The sequence below is a fragment of the Nomascus leucogenys genome, chromosome 5 (genome assembly GCF_006542625.1).
Source record: "Nomascus leucogenys isolate Asia chromosome 5, Asia_NLE_v1, whole genome shotgun sequence".
Taxonomy (NCBI): Eukaryota; Metazoa; Chordata; class Mammalia; order Primates; family Hylobatidae; genus Nomascus; species Nomascus leucogenys.
Window position 1 is genome coordinate 53,119,900 of NC_044385.1, and position 25,311 is coordinate 53,145,210.

The 25,311-nt window shown below is 38.3% G+C and overlaps 1 protein-coding gene across 1 annotated transcript in view; it reads right to left on the reverse strand.

Annotated features, from left to right (window-relative positions):
- Nucleotides 1–346: 346 nt before the first annotated feature.
- CR1 (complement C3b/C4b receptor 1 (Knops blood group)) overlaps nt 347–25,311 on the reverse strand; it is a 145,516-nt gene continuing 120,551 nt past the window's right edge. The window contains 10 exon segments of the mRNA XM_030813081.1: nt 347–426; nt 1,426–1,449; nt 3,354–3,539; nt 5,186–5,362; nt 6,685–6,912; nt 8,306–8,391; nt 10,783–10,885; nt 10,971–11,147; nt 13,114–13,512; nt 15,456–15,541. Of these exon segments, the coding sequence (XP_030668941.1) occupies nt 347–426; nt 1,426–1,449; nt 3,354–3,539; nt 5,186–5,362; nt 6,685–6,912; nt 8,306–8,391; nt 10,783–10,885; nt 10,971–11,147; nt 13,114–13,512; nt 15,456–15,541 (1,546 nt within the window).

Below are 25,311 nucleotides of genomic sequence, written 5' to 3' on the forward strand. Positions count from 1 at the left end.
TAGTAGAGACGGGGTTTTACCATGTTTCCCAAGTTGGTCTCGAACCCCTGGCCTCTAGTGGTCTGCCCACCTTGGCCTCCCAAAGTGCTGAAATTACAGGCATGAGTCACTATACCTGGCCAAAATGCTCTTTTTTTGTTATTATTATTATTTTTTAATTGTTCTGGTATCCTATATACTTCCTTTAGTGTGAATACCTCTTTGTCTATACTATGTGTCAAGGACCTTCTTTATAAGAATTACCACATCTGTTTATGTAGCAATGGGTTTGTTTGTCTTTTACTTTCTTTTGACTTCCAAGAGGGGGTAAGTACAGTTTACATTTCTTGGGATAATATGGCTATACTTACCCTTTTCTGTGCTTTAGAATTATCCAAGAGAGGAAAATGATGAACAAAATAAAGAAGATCGTACCAGATAAAATGCCTAGGCAGTAAAACAAGGTAATTAAATGCATGCAAAATATAACTTATAGGTTTTAAATTCTATCTTAGTATCCAGTCCCACTACAGATTGCCAATGCTTTTTTTTTTTTTTAAAGATGTAACTATACATTCTGCTTTACTCTGGGTTTCTATAGCATTAGTCTTACTCCCACAGGGTTATTATAGTTAAGGTGTGAGCTGACCTCTTTTGTAACCTTTAGTCCAACGTCAGCTTTTCCAAAAGTAAGTGAGAACCGCGATGGGGCAGCTGGCCACCAGCTCTCCATGGCCCTGCCCATGTCTCTTGCCTAAGACTTAACACACAGGCATTTCATTGTGAAAATACTGGAATTTTCTCTCTTGTTGAATTATATATTTAGGTCATTTTGTCCATTTATTGCTTGTTAAAGTGTACAGTCTCCACAGATAAGTAGACCCAGGCTACCCCATTCTGTGGTCTTGGGCAAGTTACGTAAACTCTCTGTGTCTCAGTGTCCAGATGTGTAAAAAGGGATGTAAGAGTAATATGCCACAGTATTCCCTTGGAAGCAAACTCTATTACAAAACTATTCTTATTTAGGCAGATCACAGATAATGGGCACAGAAGACTGGTCTTGTGGCTTTCCATTTGCGCAAATGAGCAGGATCACCATCTGGAAGCATACTCTAGGTTACAACTGAAAGAAGAAGTTGCATTCTCCCACCACATTCAAATAAAGAATTTTTCACACTGATGAATGATTATTCATTTGTAATGGTTCAAAGATAGTAAAGAGCCTTTGACGAAGATTATTTAGTATGCATATGACGATGCCAGTTTCACCATATCATGGCCTAACTTACCATTATTTTCTTTCTAGTTGAACTTACAACTCAAGATATTTTGATCTCTTTACAACTCAAGATATTTTGATCTCTCTTTTTACATTTCATTCATTATAGGTAGGTACTTACTGTTATAGATGCCAGAATTCCTCAGCAAACCTTTCATAAAACTTACCAACTATGAGAGCATCATGTGCACCTAAAAGGAAGACAAAAGTCACAAAACATCACTCTGGCATGCAATGTGATTGAACAGGACCTCTCAGCCAGTGCCAAGTCATCCTGATTTTTCTTCAGGACTCAGTCTAATATTTTTTCTAATGCAAAAAGCCATTGGTTTATTCACGTACTCTCATTTTACCTTCTGCACTCAGAGAAGACTTTTAAAAATTATTATTAATACAATTACAGAAGAGAATTTATAATACAGAACTAAAGAGAAAAGTCACCCCAATCCTAGTACCCAAAAAATGTTTTGATACATTCTGTTCTGGTACATTTCCTTAAATGTGTGTTTTCACATAATTATATGCTAGAAATACAACAAAGGCAAACTAACACAATCTAGTAGATGCATCATAGTGTATTCAATGACTTCTATTGTGCATTTAACTTGTTTCTAGGTTTCTGTCTCATGAAACTCTTAATAAAATGCATAAAATATTTTAATATTTTACATTATTTCCTTAGATTAAATTTCTAGGAGGGCTAACTGGCAGGAATAGTTGTATTATTTTCCATATACATTGCATAATTGTTTTTCATAAGAGTTTTTCCAAATTTACAATAGTACCTTCAACACACAACAATATCAGTTTCATCACATCCTTGCTTTTTAGTGGGTGTTCACCTAACAACCTTTATATTGTTAATTTAATGGACAATTCTAAAAAAATGTTTTGCTCTTGTCACCTAGACTGGAGTAAAAATAGAGCAATCTCAGCTCACTGTAACCTCCACCTCCTGTGTTCAAGCGACTCTCCTGCCTCAGCCTCCTGAGTAGCTGGGATTACAGGCATCTGCCACTATGACCGGCTAATTTTTTTATTTTTTAGTACAGATGGGGTTTCACCATGTTGGCCAGGCTGGTCTTGAACTCCTGACCTCAGGTGATCCATCCGCCTCGGCCTCCCAAAGTGCTGGGATTACAGGCATGAGCCACCATACCCAGCCCCTTTATTTTATTAATATCAATTTTGTTCCACTTATTTATATGTCTCTTCTTGTGCTGGTGCAAAGTGACTTTTGTATTATTGCTTTATATTTTGTTCTAATATTTGATACGGTTGGTTCTCCAGTGATCTGAATTTTCTGTCAGTCTCAGCCAGATCTTCAGAATACTCTAAAAGCATTTAGTAAGTTATCCAGTGAGATTTTTGCCAAAAAAGCAAATATAATTTGATATTAAGGGAGTGTTAAGCTGATAATTTAGAAATATTATCTGTGAGTCATATTAGCATATTTACAGGATTAATTGTAAAACTGGATCTTGAACAATCTTGGTGTAGAACCATGTATTAGAAGAGTCATAAGAGATGGGGAGAGGGGAAAGTGTAGCACTAACTTGGATTAAGAAAGGCTGTTCATTATTAATTTTGCTCATCTGCTCCATGATGTGGGTAGAATTTTCTATCTTACAGTACCTTCCAGTTGCCAGCAGAGGGCTACTCTTCTACAGAACTCAATGATACATCATTTCTAAATCTGCTCTATCCAGCTGTGCTAACTTAAAATCCTGTCCCCTCCAGTGGTGAGGGGGAGACAGGCCAGCTGCTCTCTGCAGCTTGGAAGGTGCTCCCTAACTCATGCTGAAAACATTTCTTGTAAGGCTCGTAGGCTGTAAATAAATCATTACTGTGTGGCTCATGCAACCACAAAGTGGTATAGACAAAAAAGGTGCAGAGCTGAAGTGAGAAGTATGAGAAGAGGAAGTCTGGCCTTACTCTCACTATGGGAGTTTTGGAATAGGTGGATGCTCATATTGTACTCTGTAGCTCGTAGCATATGCCATAAACATCACACCACACGTGATGCCAATATGGATGAATGAATGCGCAATAACCATGACCGGGAAGGTCCCACATTCTTTGCACTTGCACTTACGAGAGGTACATATGGCCAGAGGAGGGTCCCATCTGTCATCCGCCTGGCACTGGCTCCAGGGACTGCCTTCCAGAGCATACCCATCTTCACACTCCAAAGTCACATAATCTCCATAGTGATACACTTTTTTCATTTTTAACATCTTCGAGATTCCATTCATAAACAGTGGGAAACTACAATTTACTTCTGAAATTAGACAAATCAGGAGGAAATTGATATATTATTGTTGATTATCGGTTTTAACTGCCAGAATAGAAGGGTCTATGACTCCAAAACCTATTTTGCCCTTGGCTAAGAGGAAGCATGTTTTTAAACATGTTACTAATTTTCCTCCTCCAAAAACTTTATGATTTAACATTTTCTGACTCTCATTTCTTAATGTAAAGTAATAGAATATGGAATGTACTGTGTATTCACTTTTGATTAACAGCTCTGCAACTGGAAAGCTGGGGAAAGATTAGGAATTAGGCTAACGGTGATCTAGCCCTGGAGCCACTTGGGTCACACTGTAAGGAAACAGGAGTACCATGTTAATTCTCTCTGGCTTCACAACAAATACTGGCACTCTGCTCTTTATTAAATGCATAATTCTGGCCCATTTCTGCACATAGAACAAAGAAGTTAGTATATCATGATTGTGAATTTAAAATTTATCTTTCTTTTTCTTTTTTTCTTTTTTTTTTTTTTTTTTTGAGTCTCACTCTGTCACCCAAGCAGGAGTGCAGTGGTGCGATCTGGGCTCACAGCAACCTCCACCTCCTGGGTTCAAGCAATTCTCCTGCTTCAGCCTCCCAAGTAGGTGGGATGACAGGCACGTGCCACCATGCCTGATTAATTTTTGTATTTTTGGTAGAGACGGGGGTTTCACCATGTTGGCCAGGCTGGTCTTGAACTCCTGACCTGACGTGATCTGCCCACCTTGGCCTCCCAAAGTGCTGGGATTACAGGCCTGAGCCACCGTGCCCGGCCTGAATTTAAAATACATCTTTCTAATTAATTTACTTTATTTCCTTTTTTTTTTTTTTCTTTTTTGAGATGGAGTCTTGCTCTGTTGCCAGGCTGGAGTGTAGTGGCGTGATCTCAGCTCACTGCAACCTCTGCCTCTGGGTTCAAGTGATTCTCATGCCTCAGCCTCACGAGTAGCTGGGACTATAGGCGCACACCACCACCCAGCTAATTTTTGTATTTTTAGTAGAAAAGGGGTTTCACCATGTTGGCCAGGATGGTCTCGATCTCTTGACCTCATGATCTTCCCGCCTCAGCCTCCCAAAGTGCTGGGGTTACAGGTGTGAGCCACCGCACCTAGACTACTTTATTTTGTTTAACTTATCCTTTGTTTTACTTTCTTTTTCTGCCCTGCCATCAGTACATCCTTCATCTTCAAGCACAGACTTCTTTTCAGTTGTAATAGTCTCAAAATTAAGCCTACAATATTTTTTTTCCTAGACACAAACCAAGAAGGCAAAGTGGTATTTCTTGAAGTGTGGTCTGTGGTCTTCCTGCATCAGAGCATTCTGATGAGTTTGTTAAAAATAGACTTTTGACCCCACTTCAAAACAGAATCAGAGGCCATGGAATGGAGTTTGAGAATCTTTTTAACAAGGTGATTTTGTTAATGCTCTGGATGGAGTATCACTGCTGTCGACCATGCAAAGAGGACAGTTAATAAGGTGAAATAAATTTTATGTAAATGAAAAGAAAGCAGTTGCCGAGAAGAAAAAAATATTATCCCTTTCATTAAGCTCATTTCAATGTCTCTCAGCCTTACAGGCCTCATGCATTAATTTTCCATACAACCCAGCAAGAATAAGGAATACCAAGAAATAAGTCACCTTTGCAATAATGATCCAGTTGGCTCCAGATTCCCTGGTCTGTACAGAAAATGAAGCCCTTTCCCACTAACAGGTAGCCAGAGTCACAAATGTAGTTGATTGCCATCCCAGGAAGATATAGAGATACGTGTCCTCCAATGTAATGCCCGTTTTGAATCTTGGGTGGATGTGGGCAGGCTAAGAACAAGTTCCCACATAAACACAAGAAAAGATACTCAGTTAAACATAGACATATGAACACATGAACACATCCAATATCTCTGGCTATTAGAGGTACATGAAGACCTGAACCAGCCAGGTCATAAGCCACTCACTCCTATTTGATCAATGAAAGACGGGTTCTCTAAACCTAGACCTCTTGACATTTAAACACTATCCTCTACAGTCTCTAACTTCAAACTAGATCAGATGGGGGAGTACCACAGGGATCGACAAGCTACTGATTCAGTGCTGTTCTGTCCTTACTGGAAGATGGGGCTGGTGTGGGCAGTCGCAGCCACACATGTGCCTACAGTTGTCAGGTACTGTCGTTTAAAGCCAGACTAATATATCAAAGGAATGAGCTACGGAGGCTAAGAGTACAATCTCTCTTTACATATATATATATATATATACACACACATACACATATATATAGACACACACATATACACACACACACATATATACACACACACAAACAACACAATATATAAATAATAAAACACACATATATACACACACACATATATATATACACACACATATATATACACACACACACATATACACACACATATATACACACCACACACACACACATATATATATATATATACTTTAAGTTCTAGGGTATATGTGCACAATGTGCAGGTTTGATACATAGGTATACATGCGCCATGTTGGTTTGCTGCACCCATTAGGCTAAGAGTACAATTTTAAACTCTGCTTCTCCAGGGCCTCCTGAGTTCCCTTTGTTAATGTTGAGGTGAACGACCAAACAAACATAGTCAGCGGCTTGAACAAACCCTTTGAAACAACATAAAAAGTATAAATCCCTACATCTGAGTTTCTTAAATGACTTTTTATAGCATTATCAGTTCTGAAGTAAATTACATCATCAATGTGTACTTTTTGCACGGCACGTCCATCTCTCCAGGATAAAGATAACTCGTAGTAGTAGAGGTGGAATAAAAGAGTCTTTTCTTTAGCATTTGTTTTCAGTACTTTGAAAATATTCTCTACAAAATCTGGACCTCACCAATTCTCTTCACTGTCCACCCCCTTCTTTCCTTCCCATCCCACTCCCCTCACCCCATAGGAAGGACCATCAGAATACCAACAATTGAGACAGTGTGCCTATCTAGAACCCATTTGTCATTCACTTGGGAGGTAGTTCTGTCTCTGACATTCATAGCAAAGCCATTTTCACAAGCAAAAATGACTGTCACTATAGAAACATGGAGGTTCTTATCTACATATTCTGAACCCATTTAGGATATGTGGAAGCAGGTACTAACCAGCAGGAACAGAAAGTTCACAGCGAGGGGCAGGGCTGCTCCAAACCCCATTCCCTTGAGAGTCACTTGTGCAGCGGATGGTGCTCTCCCCAATGAGGTTGAAGGTCATCCCTCTGTCTGGGTGGGCGTCACATGCGTAAGATATTTCCTTTCCATAGGGAATATCTCCAAGGGGAGTTCCTGTGTGTCTCCCATTAAGGATAGCTGGAGGATTTGGACAAAAGATTTCTAGAAAGAAAACAAGAGCTTTAAGTTCTATTAGAGTTTCACTTAAGATGACTGAAACAATAGTGACCTGTGACTGTGCGTTTAAAAAGAATAAAACTTTTAGAAAGAATAGAACTAAGGTAGATGGAATTTAAATCTGTAAGGCTTTTGTTGAGAGGCAACTAACTGAAGTGAGACTTAAATTACAGTTTATTGCAAAAGCCCAAAGACAGTGTTCCTGGACCACCCAGGTACCTCTGTTCATAATGAATTTGGAAAGTAATTGTTTTTATTGTTTTAAAAAACACCCATTTGGTTGTCTGCTTTAACTCAGGCATAGTAAGATTCTTGGGTTGACAATGAGGTTCAAGACAGACAAAGTTTTGGTCATCAGAGACCATAAGTTCCAAGGAAATCTATGAACTTTAATAAACATGAACTATCATCTTTAGCAATGTAAATGTTTCTTGGTGATTCAAGACCATTATTGGCTGGGTGTGGTGGCTCACACTTGTAATCCCAGCACTTTGGGAGGCCAAGGCGGGCGGATCACGAGGTCAGGAGATAGAGACCACAGTGAAACTCCGTCTCTATTAAAAATACAAAAAAAATTAGCCGGGCGTGGTGGCGGGCGCCTGTAGTCCCAGCTACTCAGAGATGCTGAGGCGGGAGAATGGCGTGAACCCGGGAGGCGGAGCTTGCAGTGAGCCGAGATTGCGCCACTGCACTCCAGCCTGGGCGACAGAGCAAGACTCCGTCTCAAAAAAAAAAAAAAAGAACATAAAAATTTGGCTGGGCATGGTGGCTCACACTTGTAATCCTAACACTTTTGGAGGCCAAGGTGGGAGGATAGCTTGAGCCCAGGAATTTGAGACCAGCTGGGGCAATATGGTGAGACTCTATCTCTACAAAAAATACAAAAATTAGCCAGGTGTGGTGGCATGCACCTGTAGTCGCAGCTACTGGGAGGCTGAGGTGCGAGGGTCATTTGAGCCCAGGAGGTTGAGGCTGCAGTGAGCTGTGATTGCACCACTCCACTCTTTCCTGGGTGACTGTGTCTCAAAAAAGAAAAAGTAAATAAATAAAAATTTAAGATAGATTCTTCCTTGATAAGAAAACTAAAAATAAATGACTAACTAAAACGTGCTGCACCTTTATGTCATCTAGTTTCTTGCCACACATTCCCCACAAAATTAAACACTGTCATTAAACTAAGTGATTTACAGATTAGTAACAAAAACACATGTCAGAGAAAACCTACAAGATCCTTCTTGAAATTCTTCCAACAAAGAAGTATTTTTATCCATAATTTAGTTAAGTAAAGATCTAGACAACAGGTGATGCCATGCGGAAAAACATGCTGGAAAACAAAAATAAGGAGAGCTATCCAAACTACATAGTTCTTTCTACTCACGTTCACACACTGGAACACTGCTATTCCAAAGGGCTTTCATTCCAGCCAAGACACAATGACTAGCAGACCTGCCTTTTAATCGGAACCTAAAGAAAAAAAAAGTGGTAGCAAATGTGTGAGCAATTCCCATCTCTCCCTTGATTTCTTCACTAATAGATGCTCAGCTTCCTCACTACCATTTCCTCCTTGACTATCATTTGGGTCTTAGGTTCAGGCCCAGCTAAAAGTCTTAGTTCATTAGGGATCTGAATTCTTCAGTAGCTGATGGAAACTCAAAGGCCAATTTATTCTAAAGAACCATGGTACCCTGTGACTGGCAAAGCAATTAGAGCTGAAGTGCATAATTGCCATATAAACTTCATAGCCCAGCATCACCTACAGAAGGCATGAGCACAGAACCATACTTCTCCATGGGCACAAGAGCCATAACCTTCAGGTGTCATCTTTCACTGATGGCTCTCTGACATCCCACTTATTCTCATTAATGGGTCATGAGGCAGAACAGCTCTTGATTTGGTAAGCGAAGCCAGGAACATCTAGAAAGAGAACGGGTACTGTTTTCTTGCCACGACAACTGTAACAGGCCAGAGGAGACTCACAGAAGGATGCTGAACCACATGCTCTAAGAAAAAAAGAAGGGAGGGGGGAAGAGTCTTTGTGCCCCCAAATGCCCAACTTATTATTGAATCCTGCTTCCCTTCTGAAATCTGAAATCATTCTGAAATTGGAAATCATTCTGAAATTGGAAATCATTATTAAGTGGTGGACTTTGTAAACACCAAAGATTCCTTGGAAATCATTAAAAATAACTGCTTAATTGCCCAATCTAGTTATCCCTCCAGACTCATAGTGCACACCACCAAGAGTAGTGGATACACATAGGCAACTAATAATACCACCTGAAACTGATAGAAGCAGGAGGCAGACATATCCTAGGCAGATGGGGCGGATCCCGGTGAAACCTGACCTTCAAGCTGAAGACAGTTTAAAGCCTAGCTACAAGTTCCAGGTAAATCCATGGACTGGCTTGAGAACCTCTCTTCCATTTGGTGTGCTTTCCTCTGATTGATCCTCACTGTTCATCTAGTTTGCATATACCTGAGCTTCCCTAATTGGTTTTTTACACTGTTGTGCCCACCTTTGAGTGGTGTCTTTGTTTTAGTCTTTTTTGTATAGTCACAAACCAATCAGCACAGGCTCCCCATTCTGTGTCCATAAAAGCCCCAGAACCAGCCACACTGAGAGAGAGAATGACCCCCTGACTGCATCTGGGGTCCACCCTTGTGTCTCGTCTCCGCTGAGAAGCTGTTTCGTCACTCAATAAAACTCTTCTCCACCCTCCTCACCCTTCTATTGTCAGCATAACCTTGTTCTTCTTGGATGCAGGACAACAACTCAGGACCCACCAAACGCAGGTACAAAGAAGCCTGTAACACTGTGGCCCTCCGCCCTCTGCTGTGGGAGGGCAGCTGTACCACACGAAAGGAAGCAGCAGCGGATCAAGCCAGAGCAGGGCGACAGGAGATGCAGGCCTGAGCGGGGCAACAGGATTGACAAAGCTGTTAAACACACTGCCATCTGTTGGGCTGCAGGCATTATCAAATGCTAAGAGCCATTAGAGTGCTGTAACACCTCCTCTGGGCTTCAGGGTTGTGGGCACCCCTGTTTGGGCACCACCACGTTCCCTTCAGTGCGACACGCCTGGTCCATCCGCCAGCACCGCTCAGAGCCCATTCCTGTGCAGGTGCTTGGAGTGGCCAGCTGGACCCCACACTCACTCACTCACACATCCCCTCCCACCAGGGGCTGAGTGTGCAGTCGTGGTTGCCCTGGGGTCCCAGTCAGAGCACCAGCCAGGCGCCGCCCAGTGGGCCAAGTATCTGGGGTGTTTCCTGCAGTGAGCCTGGGCCCAAGCAAAGCCTGGGCAGGGGCACTGCTGGCCAGAAGTCACTGGCTGGCAAAGTGGCTGAGAAAAATCCTGCATTAAAAGAATTACACTGGCCATTCCTGACCTGAAGATATATTATTGGGTTAAAACACACTTATCCATGCACTATTACAGATTCCGCTATTGATTGGTTTTAAGTTTCCTAAGACAATCTCTGCCTTACTTCTTATGGGGCAAACAATTTTTGTCTTATTCATCATTTTTTTTCTAGCATACTTCCTATAAAATTATGTTCTTTTGCCTCCAAATAAATACGTACCCATTCATTTCAAGTTCCAACTGTGTACTCAAGATCAGTGACTGTATTTAGGTTTGTACCTGACATTGAGCTGTATGTGCCATTTTCTCATTGCCTTCTGAAAGTGGTGCCACTTAGTCCCTACCCTTATTTCAAAACTACCCTTCCATAAATTAATCTCTCTGGGTACTTCTTATCTACTAGGTCAGCTCCTTTTTTGGATTAACCCCTGAGCTCAAAAGAGTCAATCTCCACACTCGGTCCTTGGTCTTAACCCTGGGTCACACTCACCCTTCATCGCAAACAAAAGACACCTTTGCCCCAAGCTCGAGATTAAGTGGAAACAGCACACGGCCATGAAGGAGTTGGCCCAGGAAGTCATCACAGGATTTCACTAGAAGAAAAAATAAAACAACAGGAGTAAGTCCTCCGTGTGAGGGGGGAAACAGAGCAATCTGGAAGCCAGAGAGTCGAGGCACCTGTACACCTAGGGGCTTCAGGGCTCCAGTCTCCCTGGGGTGTGCAGTGCAGAGACGCAGCCCCTCTGAGGTCATAGCTGGGCTCACAGCTGTAGAACACTTCCTGCCCAGGTGAAAAGTTGTCCTGATGGCTTGGGGTACGCTCACCATGGAGGATTTCTGGAGGCGACTGACACACTGTGGAAAGGACAGTTCCAGAGCACTTGTTAAATATGGGGGAATTTCCTTTGCTATATCTTATGCTTGCCAGAGAGCTTAAAAATCATCATTGCAGAGTGCAGCTATTAAAAGAGAAGATTGGTAGTTCAGTAGCCACATCTCACTAACAAGGAAACTAAGGATACCAAGCAGAACTGTGACTAGAATCAAAGTCTCTCCAACACCGTGTCTGTGTTTTTTCTACTGAAACGTTCCGAAGACTACAAGGCAGCATATTCCTCTTGCTTTCAACTACTGGTTATGGAGCACAGAGTCGTGAGTGCAGGTGGCTTGGCCACTCTTCCACTTCCTACAGAGGCAGTCCCTCAAGCTCATGTGTAAGGCAACAGCAAGGAGTACTGTTGCCAAGGTCTCATCTAACAGACATCTTCACCTAGTCTTCATTTTCCTCACTCCCTGTCCCTCTTTCAGTCAGCACAGGGCTGAACTGTTAGCTTCCTTTCTGTCCCTGTGACCTAATTCTTCCCACTCCATGTTTTAAGCCAGTCATTTCAGCTAAGAAAAGAGGAGGCATCAAGAACAAAATTGCGGGGATAGGGGGTGAGGGTAGGGAGGGGAGGTGGGGACAGTTAATGGGTACAAAAAAAAAGAAAGAATGAATAAGATGTAGTATTTGATAGCACAACAAGGTGACTATAGTTAGTAATAACTTAATTATACATTTAAAAATGAAATAGTGTAATTGGATTATTTGTAACACAAAGGATAAATGCTTAAGGGCATGGATACCTCATTCTCCATGATTATTTTACATTGGGCCTGTATCAAAACATTGCATATACTCCATAAATATATACACCTACTATGTACCCACAAAAATTAAAGATTAATAAATTAAAAATAAACAAAAAGAACAACCCCCCCTCAAAGAAAAAAAGCTACAGACTTTTTAGTGATAGAACGTATTGCTTAGATGATACTTTAACCGAAATGTTGGCTGCCTCCATCCACAGGACAATTAGTGTGTTCTCAGGGCATCAGAATGCATTTGAAACCAGGCATGTTGGCTCAGGCCTGAAATCCCAGTACTTTGGGTGGCTGAGGCAGGAGGATTGCTTGAGGACAGGAGCTCAAGATCAGCCTGGGCAACATAGCAAGACTCTGTCTCTAAAAATAAATAAAAATTAACCAGGTGTGGAAGTGAGCACCTGGAGTTCCAGCTACCTGTGGGACTGAGGCAGGGGTCTTACTTGAGCCTAGGAGTTAGAGGCTTCAGTGAACTATGATTGTACAACTGTACTCCAGCCTGGGCAACAGCGTGAGACCCTCTCTCAAACAAACATACAAACAAACAACCAAAAAACCTCAAAGAATGAATTTGAGCCTCAATCTGAACAATATATAATTATATATCAAATATATATGTGTGTGTATATATATATATATATATATGTTTGTTTGGATTTGAGCAAAACACTTTTTCTGAGCTTCAGTCTTTTCAATTATAATGAGAAAAAGTTGAAGTCAAGGCCTTTTTGATTTGATGCTCTCATTTTGGTCCTCATGGCTCACTTGCCTACTGCCCCACTCCAGGGATAGAGATATGATCATCACTATTACACATTATTGTTCATGATACATTCCACTGTACATTATCATTAGGCTCTGGAGTCAGAGCCTTGGAAAAGTTCTTTAATATCACTAAGACTCAGTTCTCTCAAAGTAAAATGGGGTCACCAATAGCAGCTACCTCATATATTTGCTGTAAATGTTAAATTTAAAAATGCATCTGAAATATGTCCACTATAGATGAGAGAGTAAGCCATTACTTTGAGACAATTATTAACAGAGATAACAGACAGTGAAGCTACTATTATGTTTATGCCAATTTCATAGTCCTTGTATACTTCTTCCTTAATTTCAACAACTCCTATCATCTATACATACCCTCACACCCAGCAAAGTCTTGATGGGTCACACTCACCCCTGGAGCAGTGTGGCAGCTTGGGCCCCCATCCGCCGTTGGTCTGGCACTGCACAGTGTGGGACCCTACCATGACAAAGCCAGGCTGACATATAAATCTCACGATCTCATTGAGGGAAAAGAAACTCCTATTTCCTGGTACTCTAATTCCATTCTCAACTTCTGGAGCTGTGCATTTATTAGTAGAAATACACCGAGGGGGAGGGCTGCTCCAAACACCAACTTGATCATCTTTGCTGGTGCAGTATATTGACCGTTCTCCCACAAGCTCAAACAGCTGTTCTCCATCTGGTCCAGTGTGGCACTGGTAAGTTACCACTGTTCCATTGTGAAAAGATGTTCTATTGTTGCTGTAGAAGTCTCCATTGGATATGGTTGGAGGTGGCTCACAAGATATGACTGAGAGAAGGAAGAGTGTGGTAAAACAGCTTATTTTTTAATAATGAATTATTTTACTATGAATTTAAATACCAAATGCAAATAATCCAATGATTTTCTAAATGGAATTACAATACTGTTATTTTTTTAAAGTATTTGCTAATAATCAGACATATTTACCTAGTTGAAATTTAGGTGTGTATGATATGGGTTCTGCTCATAATAAGTATTCCACAAAAAAATCCATGTTTTTTTGGGTTTACATAGTTATAATTTTAAGTGGATAATACACGTGATTTTATCACAGATTGTTAAGGTACTTATCTACTGCTGGACTATTTTTTCCTATAGGTTATTAAAATAACCTCTTTGTAGGTTAAATATACCACTTCTGGCATTATTTATCAAGAAAAAGAGAGAAAAGGAAATACAAAAGATAAGGCATGAAAAATGAAATAATGGCAGATTTAGGGGCAATCAAATGATAAATGAATACTGTGTTCTATCATAAGATAATAATATTCACATATTGGCTAAGTGACTACACACACATACACACATAACCAGTATTGACTCAATTAAATGATCACTGACCTATAAATGTAGAAGTGGAATTTTTTTTTATAAAAGATAACCCCCTACAAAAGGTGCCATGCCTTGAAAACTTCGTATAGTAAACTGATAATTCTTTGATAATTTGAATTATTTCATAGAATTTCAAGTTCTTGGCAGGTATAGGAGGCACCTTGTATACATTCTCATTCATTTAATCTTTAAAAGTCAATGTTAATTTGGGGGGGAGGAATATTAGTGAATACGATGAACACATTCATTGTAGAAAATTTATAAAATATGGACAAAGAGAAAGAAGAAACTGAAAATGGTTCAAAGATAACTATTTGTAACAATTTAATTATATCCTCTTAGATACATATGTGGATACATGCATATATATGGATGGATATATTTTCTATAATACCATATTTGGTGGCTGAATAATAATCAGTTATGTAGCCACATAGATGTACTCTTTCCACCTGGATGAGGCATCTCAACCTTTAATTCCTCCTGGTGCACTTTTTTACCTTTCTTAAAAACTGATAGCCATTAAAATATGCCTTATTTCTTCTACCAGCTATTTTCAAACCATGCTGAACATTTAGGTTAACATTTTCCACTATCACAAATGTTATTGCATTGAGTATCGCTGGACGAAAGTCATGGGACTATTTCATGATTATTTTCTTGGGCTAAATTCTGGGAAATGGAATTGTTGGTCAGAGGGTATTTACTTTACTTTTGTTTATATTGGTCATTAGCTTTCTGGAAGTCTGTGCCTACTTTTGCTGCCATCAACTCTGTGTGCGATGCCGATTTCTTCACGGCTATAACACTTTGCCAATTTGCAATCATTCTTCCATGTTTTTAAAGTTTTGGAGATTCATTGAAAAATATCTTATGGAGGGTCAGCTAATCAAGAACAAATACAACTAAAGACATGGGCGTAAAAGAATTGAAGGAGGATTCGAACTCAAAATGATCAGAGGCTTAGGAAACTTGCTAAGAACGGGAAGAGGAGTTCTTTTTATTATTTGGATTAGAATAACAAGAAAGTAAGTAGCCTACTTTGTGGAGTTGTAACCTGATAGTAAGAGTTGGCAAACACAGATCTAATTTTGTCTAATGCCTTTAAAATGTACTCATTAAGGACAACACTCTCTATGCTGGAAATGTTTACTATTATGATAGGAAAGTAGGGCATTTTGCCTAGGTTCAAGCCCACAGTTTCAGATAAATCACCTTTTAAGATAAAGACAAGCCAGGAAGACCATGAAGCATCTGACTCCTATTTTCAAATATCTGAGAGACTACTTTGTGCAAGAAGGATTCAATTTATTCTTCGTACTCCAGGGGCAAGTCAGGACCACATGGAGGAATTTGTGGAGAAAAGTATTTCAACTTACTCTCACAGATAGGTGCCTCCTTATCCCATGTGACATTATTGCCTGAGACGAGACAAGTAGTAGATGGGGAACCAATGAGTCGAAACCTAAAGCAAAGGATAGAAAATGATTATATGCTACACATATATCCCATTTAACTCACCATTTAGAAAATAATAGCAGGTAGACGTTAGACATTACAGGACAGATTACACCATGGCAGACCTCAGAAGGAAGAAACCCCATCTCCATCTGCAAATTAGTCCTCTCTTTTTAAGGACAAGCTTACATTTTGACCTCCCCAATTCATTTTTATTCCTAATCCCTCACAACTGAATGAGATATTTCCCTTTTTCTTTGCGGGACATTTTTGTACTTAAGTCTTTCAGAAACCTTGCAGTTATTTTATCCATGTGTACTTCCAGCAAGGAAATGACAAGCTCCTGGATTAAGCAGGGAAAATATCTTACTGAAATACGTAACACTATAGCACCTAGCTTAGAGACTTCCAAGTTTTGGGTGCTCAGATAGTCTCTTGCATAAAGGAAAGAACAATGGATTTACCCAGAAGAGTCAGTAAATGACAGCCAGAGGAGACAGCTAAACACCCCTACACTTGAAATGTAAAGGGCAGGGATACTTACCCACTTTGCCACAAAGCCATCCAGAGTAGGCCACAAAGCGCAGAACATTTTGTCTTTTAAAAAATTTATTAGGTATCCATAATGTTATTGTGGGCAATGTCACAAAGAATGCTGAGCAAAGCTATTCATGTTGTTCTGGTGTACAGCGGGCTTAAACTTGACCAAGTAAAAATTAAAGGGTAAAATGGAATGCCATATAATGATGAGGCAGTAACTGCAATAGTTAAGAATTTTTCCTCTTGATTATGTAAGAAATGTGATCAGGGCGGTAACCATTTGTAGCAAAGACTACTGGTGCCATCCCTAGTATCCACTTTCCTCTCCTTCATTAGTAATGGAACTCTCTATTTTTAACTGCGCCATTGGCCACCTGCAATAAAAGTTTCGCTTCTCACCTTTCCTTACAGCTGGGCATAGCCATGTTACTAACTTCTGGCCAGAGGATGTAAGTGGAGTGTCTTGTGCAACTTCTGGAAAGTGTCTTTAAAGGAATTGGCCTTCCCTTCTTCTCCGTGTCCTCTACACTGGCTGGAGTTTGGACCATGAGATAAGATGGACTCTCATTTTGAGGAGGACAGAGTAGCAAAATGGAAGGAACCCAGGTTTCTGTGGATTATGGAGTCATTGTATAAACCCTGGACTGCCTACTTTCGTGATTTTTAACCTGAGACAGAAGTAAACTACTATCTATGTTTGAGATCCTATTATTTTATTTCTTCTGTCTTTTACAGCTGGAAATCCTAACTGATATACCAGCTCTTCCCAAAACAGTGACAGAAAGCTAAAGGGAACTGACAGTCAATGTTTTTGTAGACACAGTGAGTCTCTTTTACGTTTTAGGTAGTGATTGAATTTTACTTATTGCTAGCCTGTTTAGGCTATGGTATAAAATCTTTTCAAGTGTGCCAAGAAAAAAAATCTTAAAAATTGCTGCAAATAAACAAGTTGAGAACCACTGGAGAAAGGAAAGGAAAGGATAATCCCGTTATTACCTGTGTTTTCCTCTGCCTGTCTCCTATCATACATTTAAAAGTTGTCTAAGGGCACAGGATCATGGGGGTCCTCTGACTTTTGGCCTCCTAGAGGTTGTTTTAGATGTGCTCGCTGTGACTAAGCTAGATTGTTGGAGCCAAAATGTGAAGAAGGTTCCAGCCTATGTATGGCTGAAAAAACACAGTGTATATTTTTTTAAATTTGATTTTATTTTTATGAACAAATAATAATTATATATATTTATACGGTAAAATGTGGTGTTTTGATATATGTTACTGTTGCAAAAGATCAAATTAAGCTAATTAATGTGTCCGTCACCTCACATACTTGTGTGTGTGTGTGTGTGTGTGTGTGTGTGTGGTGAGAATATTTAAAATCTACTCTTCTGGCAATTTTTTTTCCTTTTCTTTTTGTTTTCTTTCTTTCTTTTTTTTTTTTTTTTTTTCAGGGTCTGGATCTATCACCCAGGCTGGAGTGCAGTGATGTGATCTTGGCTTACTGCAACCTCTGCCTCCTGGGTTCAAACCATTCTCCCACCTTAGCCTCCCAAGTAGCTGGGACTACAGGTATGTGCTGCCATGCCCGACTAATTTTTGTACTTTTTGGTAGAGACAGGGTTTTGCCATTTTGCCCAGGATAGTTCCTAACTTCTAGGCTTAAGCAATTCGGATGCCTCAGCCTCCCAAAGAGCTACAGGCATGAGACACTGTGCCCAGCCAGCAATTTTGAAATACACATTGTTGTTAACTATAGTCACCATGCTGTGGAATAGATCTCTGAAACTTACTCCTCTTGTCTAACTGAAACTCTGTGCCCTTTGACCAAATCTCAGCTCCCCACCTCTCATTGACTGGTAACCACCTTTCTACTCTCTACTTCTGTGAGTTCAACTGTTTTAGATTTCACATGGAAGTAAGATCATGTGGTATTAGTTTTTCTGTGCCTGGCTCATTTTGGAAGGTATTTTAAGGCACGAAAACAGAAGGAATGTTAAAATGCATTTAAAATATAAAATAATTGAAGTGATGCAGGAATAGAGACACAGATCCCTAGAGCAAAATGGAGGAAAGCCCAAGAAACAGATACAAGTTTTTGTAAGAAATTAGCAGTGATAAAGATGGCATTTCAAGACATGGAAAACTGAATTATTCATTAATAGGACAAATATCTGAAAAGCTAAGCTAGATCTCTGCCTCATGACATTCATCAAAGCAAAATCTGTGTGTATCAAAGATTAAATGTCAAAAATAAAACCATAAAAGAACTAGGTGATTTAGGCAAATGTGTTTCTGATTTGAGGCTTCTATAGACATACGTTGAGGAAAAATTCTACTATGAACAAGATTGATAAAACTGAATAATTACAAATAAACCTTTCTACATACAAATTTGAAGACAAACCACAGAGGAAAAATAATAAAAACAACTCTTATACATCAATTATAAAAAGGCAAACACCCAAGTAGAAAAATGGTAAAGAATTATGAACAAATTATTTACAAAGGAAAAATGGAAATAGTCAAATGAACATATGAAAAGTTTAGCTTCACTTATAACATGATAAATACACTTTAAAATGCAAATAAAATGCCATTTTTGCCTATTAGATTGGCAAATTGACAAAACCTAGTAGTAATATAAACTCAAAGAAAGAGTCACTGTTGTGACTCACTCCGTAGGTCACGGTCAAAGTTTAGTGGAGGGCACTTTGGCAATATGTACTGAAAGGCTTAAAATCGTGCATAGCCTTTTACTCAAATCTGCAAATCTTGTCTCTTGTGTAGATGTGAAGATCTGAATCCTTAAGCTGTCTTTGAAGTTAGTGAAGTCCTTGTCTCATTTCTTTTCATGTGTGCAGGATCGTGCATTGTAGTGTTTTTGCTAACAGCTGAAATGCGAAACCACTTTAATTCCAGACATTAAGGACTTTGTTAGGTAGGTTATGGACTATCCAAGTAATAACCAGTATGCAACCACTAAAAATGGTGTTGTAGAGTAATATATAATAATTAGAATAATTATACAATATAGTTCATAAGTATTAAAGAGGGCTATAAAACCATGTACAGTGTAGTCGTTTGGTTTAAAATATATCTATATATAAAGATTTAAAGCTGTTAAAATTTTACTCATCCTTTCAGGAAAGGAACTGCATTTGTTTGAGAAACTACTTGGAGAAAAATTGGGGACTATATGCAGACAGAACAATTCTGTTAAATACAGAAGTAAGATATTTATTATTCCAGACAGGGAGTCCTAGGGAAAGAGCCTAGGCTTCAATAAAAGAATTTTACAGACATGGGACCTCAGGTCAGGAAAAATTACAACATAATTACACTACAACATATTTGTGCCTTAAAATACCTTCCAAAATAAGCTAGGCACAGAAGAACTAATACCACATGATCTTTCTTACATGTGAAATCTAAAATAGTTGAACCCATAGAAACAGAGAGTAGGGGAAAGGTGGTTACCAGACACTGAGAGGTGGGTATCAAACCCACCTCTGATCTGGTATCAAACACCCTCCTTGTTATTATCTCAGAATATTCTGTTGGTGGGTCTCATGACATTTACAGATATCTTGTCAAATTAAAAAAAAGAGTGTCATTGAAACTGATAGGATTTACATTAAATTTGCATACTAATTCAGGGATAATTAACATTACCACAACATTAAGTCTTTTAAATAAAATATTATATCTTCCATTTCTTCAAGTATTTTTCTATGTCCCCCTCTTTTAAATCTTTGCTTATAAGTCCTATATATTTCTTGTTAAATTTTTTTCTAGATGATTTTGTTTCTGTTGTGAATGTATTTTTCCTCCTTATATTCTATTTGGTTGTTACCTATATAAAGAAAGTAATTAATTTATAAGTATTTATTTTTTACTAGATATCCCACTACTATTTCCAATTCTAATACACTTTCAAATAATTCCTTCGGGTTTTCAGGTAAACAACCATCAGTTAATAATAAATTTGCCTTCTCTCTCTCTCTAGCTATATCTATATGTATATCTCTCTAAATATAGAGGGCTGTCATTTTACTGGTTTGAATTTCCACAACTACTTTGAATAATAGGAAGCATGCCGAGTGTTCTTTTCCTTTGAACTTAATTATATTCAAGCATGCTTTTAGATTTTAACCATTCATTATGTTTTTTGGCATTAGAGAGTATATTTATATGACATTTAAGAAAAGTTATGCTCTTTAATATTGTAAGTTTGTGGATTTCCTAATTTGGAACCATTTCTGGAATAACCTTACTTGTTCCGCTTGCATAATTATTTTAATATTGGTTTTAATATTCAATTTAAGATTTTTAGCATTTATATTAGCAAATGAGCCAGAGATATATTTTATTTCATTTTCATTTTTAATCTTTGGCAAACTTTAATTATGGCCATAATTTTATTTCTATGTTCCATAACAGTTTAAATAATATTAATACTTGGATTATCTATTTCTTGAAGTTTAAAAAGAGTTACAAAACTGGGCCATTGTCTTTTTTTGAAGGTGCTTCTTTGTGGTGGTTTTAAATATGTCCACAAATTATTTTATACATGTCCCTTCAAGTGATTGAGCCCAATTCCTCTCTTTTTGAATGTGGGCTGTGCTTCGTGATTTGATTCTTTTTTTTTTTGTTTTTGAGACGGAGTCTCGCTCTGTCGCCCAGGCTGGAGTGCAGTGGCGCGATCTTGGCTCACTGCAAGCTCCGCCTCCCGGGTTCACGCCATTCTCCTGCCTCAGCCTCTCCGAGTAGCTGGGACTACAGGCGCCCGCCACCACGCCCGGCTAATTTTTTTGTATTTTTAGTAGAGACGGGGTTTCACCGTGGTCTCGATCTCCTGACCTCGTGATCCGCCCGCCTCGGCCTCCCAAAGTGCTGGGATTACAAGCGTGAGCCACCGCGCCCGGCTGAAGATATAATATTTGTATCAAGTATTAAATCTCTTCAATATCAACAGGCTTTTGTCTTCTTTCTCATTCTTGTGTATTTGTAGAATTGTTATTTTGTGAAATGACAATTGACCCAGTCTGTTTGTTTTATAATTGGTCAATTTAAAGAATCTGCTTTTAGATTTCTTTATCATTTATATGATTTCTTTTTTCTTTATTCATTACTTTATTAATTCCTTACTCCAGCAGCCTTTTATATATGTTTTTATTAATTTAAAAATTGTTAAGAAAATGTTTTGTTCATTTATTTGAATTTTTTCCTGTCAAGTAACTAAAAGGATTGAAAAATTTCTCTGAGGACAGTTTTGGCATCAGCACCTCAGAAATTTTTATGAGTAATATATATTTCAGCATTCCTAATTAAGAAGCTAAATAATGTAAGGCTTACCATTACAGGCTGCTGAAGCTGACTGGCAATATTCTAATTCTAACCTCAACCTGTCTGGACAAATTAGTTAACCTGTCTGTCTCAGTTTTCTCTTCTGTACAGTGAGGGATATGCATGATATCCATTTCAAAGGGTTTTTTAAAGACTAAGTAAATCAATTCAAGTAAAGGACTTAGAAGAATGCTTGAGGCACATGCACTCGAGGATCATTAGCGACTGTTATTCTCCAGGTAATCTGCAATGGCTGTTTTTAAATTTCTCTTTGATCAAAGGTACTGTTTTCTAAAACTTGGAATTTTTAATGTATTATTTGCTTGTTAATTCCTAGTTTTTGGTGTATTGTGATGAGAAAATATACCCATTTTGATTTCTTCTATGTGCAAATTTATTAAGGTATACTCTGTGGAGCTATATCAACTTTTATAAATGGTTTTTATAACTGTGATAAAGGTTTCAAAGTTGAACACACAAGAATCAAAGCAGCCTTATTCCTCAACATGTGATTTTTGGTTCACTTATTTGCCCAATCTGAAGTTTTCAATTATTATTATTTTGCCAATTTGTCTTTTTATTTATTTTAGAAAATTCTCTGACTTTGCATAATGACAAGAATTGAAGAAAAATAATGCTCTCAATCCCTTCATCTAACCAGAGATTATCACCCTATGGCTCACAGGCCAAATATGTTCTATAGCCCGTATTTGTAAATGAAGTTTTATCAAAATACAATCACACATTCATTTGTCTAGAGCTATTTTTCCACTGCAATGGCAGAACTGAGTGATTGCAATAGAGATTGCATGGTCTGCAAAATTGAAAATTTTGCTATCTGGCTCTTGACAAAAAATTTTGCCATCTCTTGCTCAAAACAATCTATGTTTCATTTGTTCAGGTTAACATCTACTCCTTAGTTATATGCTTAAGTTGCACTTGTTTTCAGAACTTTAACAACATAATTGTATAACCTATATATTCACTTAGTATACCATGTATATTTTGTCACTCTCACCTCCATCTCAGGAGGTTCTGATTTTTCCAAACCCAATCAAACACACATATGTATATAGAATACCTCCTCCAAATTTGTCATTATTTTTCCAAATTGAGAACAAACTCTATATGCTTCTCTGCAAATTATTTTTTTCTATTAACATCACAACATGGTCACCTATTCAAACCACTAATCGGAGATCTAATTAAGTCTTCTTGATTGCTGCAAAATAGTTCATAGTAGACACCTTATGATTTATTCAACCTGCTGCTAATAGAAGGATGTCAAGGTTGTTTGCTCTTTTTGCTTATATAAACAATATCGCAATAAAGAACCTATTGTAATTAACACTCCTTTTCCTAGGAGTGGGATTAGTAGCTAAGAAGATACCTATGCTTTCATCGTTTGTGGATAGTGTAACATTTTTTTTGAAAGCTGCAGCAATTCACATTCTAATGAGCCACTGTGAGAGGGCTCCTTTTCCTCAAATTCCTATTTACCTCTACTTCCCTCTTTTAAACTTTTATTAATGTGACCGTGAAAACATGACATATTGTTGCTTTAATTTGCATTTCCCCAAACCATAGTGAAGTTGAGCTTTTTTGCTTAAATATTTATTTTAGCCATTTTTGAGGCCATTTTTATGTTTCCTTTTGTGAATTGCCTGTGCATATTCTTTCCTCATTTTTATATAGGGTTGTCTATTGCTTATCTATTGTTGTGTGCTCTTAACTTTCTCTCAGTTTTACCTAATACAAATTTCCCTGCAGTCTATTTTCTGTTAACATACGGCATATTTTTGCATGCTAGAATTTTAATTCTCCCGTATGTTACTCTGTTGATACATAGATCTAATGGCCAATCTGGTTGGGATGGTGACCATCCTCTTTCTTCCTGAGCACTCCTTTCCTGGCCAGCCAGATGATCCAAGTTAACGCTAGCTAACTCCAAGATGCTGTGTGTTTGGTCAGAGAAGACCTCCTTTCCAGTGGTGGGAGACAGTTCTTTAGGTAAGAGTACAAGTGTTACAGAGCTCTGTCTTTGAAACAGCTGAATGAGCTCTTCTATATAGCAGTATTTGTTTGATGTATTTCAATACATTAGTTAGCGCTCTCTTGTTCAAAAGTTCTTGTCTTCAGGCCAGGCACGGCAGCTCCCACCTGTAATCCCAGCACTTTGGGAGGCCGAGGCAGGCGGATCACGAGTTCAAGAGATCGAGACCATCCTGGCCAACATGGTGAAATCCCGTCTCTACTATAAATACAAAAATTAGCTTGGCGTGGTGGCGCACGCCTGTAGTCCCAGCTACTCGGCAGGCTGAGGCAGGACAATGGCTTGAACCCTGGAGGCGGAGGTTGCAGTGAACAGAGACAGCGCCACTGCACTCCAGCCTGGTGACAGAGCGAGATTCCATCCCAAATACAAAACAAGATAAACAGTTCTTGTCTTTATTGCGCACTGGACCAAGTATCAATATCTTAAACAAAATTTTTAAATCTTATTTGATACGTTTTAATTTAAATTCTTATTTTTCTTATACTGTTATCTGTTTTTTTCTTTCCTAATATCACATAATATATTTTATCAAAATCAAAAAGACAAATTTTTTTTGTCTTTCTTATTGTTTTAAAAGAGATACAACATAAAATTTGCCATTAAAACCATTTTAAGGGTATAATTCAGTGGCATCAATGACATTCACATTATACAACCATTATCACTGCTTAGTTCCAAAAATTTTCACCATCCCAATGAAAAACTGGATGTATTGAGCAGTAACTCCCTATTCTCCCCTTCCACTGGTTATCTCTAATCTATTTTTGGTCCAGTAAATTTTCTTATTTTTGACACCTCATAAAAGTGGAATACAGTATTTATCCTTTTGTGTCTGGCTCATTTCACTTAGCATAATGTTTTTAAAGTTTATGCATCTTGTAGTGTGTATCAGAACTCTATTCCTTTGTATAGCTGAAGAATATTCCATGGAATGTATAAGCTCCATTTCGTTTATCCATTCACCTGCTCGTAGATACTTGGGTTGTTTCTACCTTTTGGCTATTTTGAACAAAGCTGCTACAGACATTGGTATTTGAGCATCTGCTTCAGTCCTTGTTTTCAATTTCTTTAAGTATATGCCTAGGAGTAGAATTGCTGGTCATATGGTAATTCTATGTTTAACTTTTCAGGAATCACCAAACTGTTTTCCACAGTGCTGCACCATTTTACATTTCCACCAGCAATGTATAAGTGTTCTAATTTCTCCACATCCTCGCCAACACCTTTTATTTCCTGTTTTTTTAAAAAATTATAACCATCCTAATACAAAAGATCCTAGTACAAAGTCAGGTTAATTTGCACTTCCCTAATGACTAATGATGTTGAACACCTTTTGATGTGTTTATTGGGAATTTGTATATTTCCCTTGGAGACATGTCTATCACATCATTTGCTCATTTCCAGTTACTGAGTTTTCAGTGCACAGGTCTTGTGCCTCCTTGATTAAATTTATTCCTAAGTATTTTATTCTTTTTGATGCTACTGTAAATAGGATTTTGACCATATTTAGAAGGCTTTGTCTTTCAAAAGGGGGGATTGGAATCATTCACATTTACTATTATAACTGATGAGTTTGATCTTACTTATAGTGTTCTTTCCTTTTTATTTATTTAACAGTTCTATAGGTTGGAACTCAGCACTGTACAAAACAAACTCCATTCTTGCTCTGCTAAATGGAGTTTGTTTTTTTGTAATATATAGTATTATATTTTGTAATATAAAATGTTATATTTAAATATTGTATATCATGTAAATAAAATTTATATCAATATTTTATTGATATAAAATAATAGATTTTATCGCTACAACTAGGAAGTTAGGAATGAAGAAAAACTGTGATA